This window comes from Stegastes partitus, unplaced genomic scaffold (assembly GCF_000690725.1).
Source record: "Stegastes partitus isolate 25-593 unplaced genomic scaffold, Stegastes_partitus-1.0.2 Scaffold699, whole genome shotgun sequence".
NCBI classification, from domain to species: Eukaryota; Metazoa; Chordata; class Actinopteri; family Pomacentridae; genus Stegastes; species Stegastes partitus.
In genome coordinates this window covers 243,191-247,721 of record NW_007578430.1, presented here as the reverse complement: position 1 = coordinate 247,721, position 4,531 = coordinate 243,191, and the positions used below count along the sequence as shown (strand labels likewise).

Below are 4,531 nucleotides of genomic sequence, written 5' to 3'. Positions count from 1 at the left end.
GAGTCAGTGTTGTGGAGTGGCCATCACAAAGCCCTGATCTCCATCCTGGAGAACATTAGTGGAGCATTAGTGGAACTCAGTTCCAGCAGTTCTGTCAGGAGGAATGGACCAGAACTCATCAAACTATTGTGAGAAGCTTGTGGAAGGAAACCCAGAACGTTTGACCCAAGTCATAGAGTTTAAAGGCAACGATACCAAATACTGAGGAGATGGATGGAAACTTCTGAATCTGAAGAAAGTAGTAAAATATTCTCTCTCTCATTATTCTGGCGTTTAGCAAATAGAAATAATGTTGGTGATCCTACCAGACCTGAAACAGGACGAGTTTAGTCTAATGTCAGACAGAGAAAAACAGGTCATGTGTGTTTTCATACAGTGGATGTAAACTTGTGGTTTCATCTGTATTTCAATCCTCCTACAATACGATGAAGCAGCAGAACCACAATGAAAAGCTGCCGATGAACCACTGTAGACGATCTAAGAGCCTGTTTCCTTGATACTGTGTTTGTCTGCTACCTATTATTTCCTCCTGCCGTCACCACCGAGTCAAACTGGAGGCGCCGGTTTCTTCAAGAGCCTCAATTACAGCTGAGAGTGACCCACACAGGGCTGGTCTGCAGCGATCCCGGTTCGCTGTGATGAAATCTGGTGACTAAACGGAGACTCAGCTCGACTCTGTCAGCGTCTCTTAAGCCCTGTGGGATATTCAACGTCACTGCTTCACTCTGCTGAAGTGACGGCGTTCTAGTCATTCGCTCGTAGATCGCTTCGTCTTGATTTACCTGATAAACTGTGACTCAGTGCACTCAGTGTCATCAGATCCTGATCCAGTCTCTCTCTTCATTACTTTCCTTTGTGTTGGTTTTATATCTAACGTTTGTCATGTTGTGCCTGTTTGTTGTCGTTGCTGTTGCTCCGTGCTGGTATTTAACAAACTCAGAGGAAATAGTCCTAAACAGCTGGAAGCAACAAAATACACTGTCTGATGTGAAGACCAGCACTGTGTTATTAGATCATTTGCATCATTTTATAGTTGTTTTGTGTTGCTCTGGTTGTTTTCTGTCTATTTTTGTTCATTTTGCTTCTCTTTGTGGACGTTTCGTATTTATCGTTTGCGTTTTTCTTCTCTTTGTGGACATTATTCACCTCGTTTTAGTTGTTGTGTCTCTATTTGTTCCTCTCTTGTCTCTTTTTGTGTGTATTTGTGGTGGTGGTGTGTCTTTTTGCAATCATTTTGCATGTGTTAATGTCTATTTTTGTTCATTTTACCTCTCTTTGTGGTGGTTTGTATCTATATTTTTGCTGTTTTTCGTCTCTTTGTGGTCATTGTGTGTCCGTTTGGTCATCTCTCATCACTTTTTGGCCAATTTGTGTGTGTTTGCAGTCATTTTTTGTTTGTTTGTGGTCATTTTGTGCCTTTCTGTGGCCGTTATAGTCCTAAACAAACAGTCCTAAACTGCTGGAAGCAACAAAATAAACTGTGACTATTGTCATTGGTGGTTTTTGTGTATCTTTTGTTTTTCTGTGCCTCTTTTGTGTCTCTTTGTGGTCATTTTGCACCTCTTACAGTCATTTTTTGTCTCTTTGTGGTCATTATACTGCTGTTGCTTCGTGCTGGTATGTAATATATTCAGGGGAAATAGTCCTAAACTTCTGGGAACAATGTGCTTTTCAGTGTGACTTGCGGTTGGAATATTGGTCTTAAATCACTTCACACAACTTGAAGTGTTGTCGCTCCAGCCTGCCTTTCCGTTAATGTGACGCTGCAGTTTAGACGTGCAGCGCTGAAGCTGCGGTTTTGTTTTTCTTTTCAGGCGGCGGCAGGTCTCACCCGAAGGTCCTCGGACATGTGGAGAAGCTCCTCTCTCAGGCTGCTGAAGGTGGACAGCAGCAGACGCATGCTTTTATCTGCAGTCAGACGAGTCTGAAACACAAAAAAACAACAAGCGGAGGGTCAGTTAATGTCAGTGAGGGTCCAGCGCCCGACATCTTAGTGATCACTTTGAGATAAAGAGATGAAATTAAGCACTTACTTACTTATTTACAAGCACTTGCATTATAAACTCACTTTCATTCACAATAGAAACATTTTTTCTTGCTTGTTATTCACTAAAGTTTCCATAAAGCACCAGCTAGAGGTGCAACAATTATAACTTTCTGATGTCACCTGAGTTAATGGCAATAAAGTTTTTTTAAAAAAAAGAAAAACGTTTTAAACCTGTAAAGTGTGTGTTTGCGTGTATTAACAGATAATAAAGGCTACAGCGTCTGCAAAGGCTGGTTCATGTGTGCACATGTACCGTTTGTCATTATGTGTAATTAGAGCGATGCAACGCCGCGTCAGTCATTATTTATTGTCTGAAACGCAACAACAGGCAGGTGGTAGCTGGCAAACGTATTCTGAACTCAACTGCTGAACTGTAAATGTCATAAAAACGCCACATTAGTGTTTATTAAACCAAGTGTTTATGATCAGGAGGGTGAAATAACAAGACAAAGAGACAAGTTGAAGTTGAATGAAACTGAAAAAAGAAGCATTTTGAAAACAACAACACGTCTGGATGAAGGAGGTGAAGGAAAAGCAGCGAGAACCTCCTCGTTTTAACTCTTTGTGATATTTTTTGTGTTTTTTTTAAAGATTCAAAATGGAAAAAAAGGTTGAAATTCAAATGACATTGGAGATAAATGTGTATTGATGCAGTATTGTGGTCGACATGGAGGTTGACGAGCTGATTTCGAGGCGCTTAACTGGAATGACGATTGAATTGCGTGTCTCACCTGCAGCAGGTAGCGCATTTGTTGTTTGGTCAGTTCAGTGGCTCCTTTAGGAATCAAAGCCTCCACCTCCTGCTTGTCCACCTGAAACATGAGCACAATCATCGTATGGAAAATGAAGGATGGAAAAATCTCTGTAGAACGAATGCCTCGCACACGTTGAAGACTAATGACTGCATGAGTGTGTTTTTTATGACGCGTCAAAGCTCCTAGTATATGGCTTTTCATATATGCATCTTATATTCTTCGTATTTCAAGTTTTTCTTTGCCGTCTTTTATCAGACGTTTGCGCCGCAGGTTTGTTTCTCACCTTGTAGTCGTTGCTGGGATCCAGCTGGTGCTTCCTGAAACACACAGAGAGGAAAAAAAAGCAAACAGTGAGAACGGCAGCAGGCCCGAAGAAACCCGACGAGCGTGTTAAAGGAGGGGAGAGAAGAAAGTGTTAGCGTGTCTGCAGGGCGGACAGCGCTCATGTTCTCTTAAATCCAAAGTAAACAGGGTCTCAGTGAGGCAGGGGGAGTTTGTTCTACTGTGTTGATTCATCACGCTGTGTGGACAGAAACCTGTTCTCCACAAAACAATCGAGCTGCAGAAGCTAATCTGCTCAGTTCAAGGTGATGATGTAGCATTCAGGTGTGCAGTCTTTAGCGATTATCTGAGCCAGACACCGTAAAAACAGAGTGAACTGTTGGGTTTTTAAATCTCTGTCACAAAAGTTCTCCAAATCTAAGCTTAATATCGTGATATTTAATCAACATATCATTAAAAAATGTCCAAAATATGCCATTTGTGCCCACCACAGTCTAACAAAACAAACAATTCTAAGCGCAACTGCAAAGACTTTAGCAAAAATGTGTACTGTGTTTGGCTAAATGTGGTTGAACTGCAGACTGTGTTTATGCAGAGCAGCCACGAGATACTGATTAAAACTAATGAATAATCCAAGTTGTGAAATATCTTCAGTGTGTTGAGTTTTTCCCCAGTATTGGTAACACCTGTGGACAATTGTTGATTAGATTCTCTTTTGCAAAATAAGTTATCAAAGAAATTCAACTTTCATTTTTCCCCCCTTATAATGTATGTCATTGTAACCGTGTCATACTGCACAATATGGATTTATGAGTTCTCTATTCTTCTATTCATGGTTGTGTTGTTTCCATAGAGGTGCAGGACTTTATACTGCAGTGAAAAAATGAGTCAACGGTGAGTAAAAATGTGACAGGAGTAAATAAAACGCCCAGAAACCAGTGAGAGTTCAGAGGGTTAACAGCCACACCTTGTGCTTTTACCAGTGCGTCTGATCCAGGGTTTAAACTGTCGGGTTTTAATAATTCATGTCACCCTCTTTGTGCCCAGGTCAGGCTTTCAGTGGTGTCTCCTGTGTTAGTGATCCAATCACATGTTTTAAGTCCAGCACACAGTGAATATTGAGCTAAAGAAAAATCGCAATTTGACGTTTTCTTATAATAGTTTCTGGGCAAAAATGAAGCTTTGTGGCAAAGAGGAATAAAATACATCCTGCACACTTGACAGTACGTTAGACAGTTTGTTAGTCGGATTGATATGAAGTCATTTTTCCAAAAGATTTGTTGACAATATGAAACATCCTTGAACAGCAGATTTATATTTGACATCATATTTATTTTGATCAGCCAGAATTTCAGTCGGTATCATGATGCTGCCACCTCCATGCCTCACTTCATGATGCTGCCACCTCCATGCTTCACATCATGATGCTGCCACCTCCATGCTTCAC

At 40.9% G+C, this 4,531-nt stretch overlaps 1 protein-coding gene across 1 annotated transcript in view; it reads right to left on the bottom strand.

The window, feature by feature from the left end:
• Nucleotides 1-4,531, bottom strand: part of pof1b (POF1B actin binding protein) — a 50,552-nt gene that overhangs the window by 16,603 nt on the left and 29,418 nt on the right. Inside the window, exons 3-5 of the mRNA XM_008290869.1 lie at nucleotides 3,086-3,127; nucleotides 2,779-2,859; nucleotides 1,832-1,924 (exon numbers count right to left, since the gene is read on the bottom strand). Coding sequence (XP_008289091.1) covers nucleotides 1,832-1,924; nucleotides 2,779-2,859; nucleotides 3,086-3,127 — 216 coding nt within the window. The remainder of the gene's footprint in view (nucleotides 1-1,831; nucleotides 1,925-2,778; nucleotides 2,860-3,085; nucleotides 3,128-4,531) is intronic.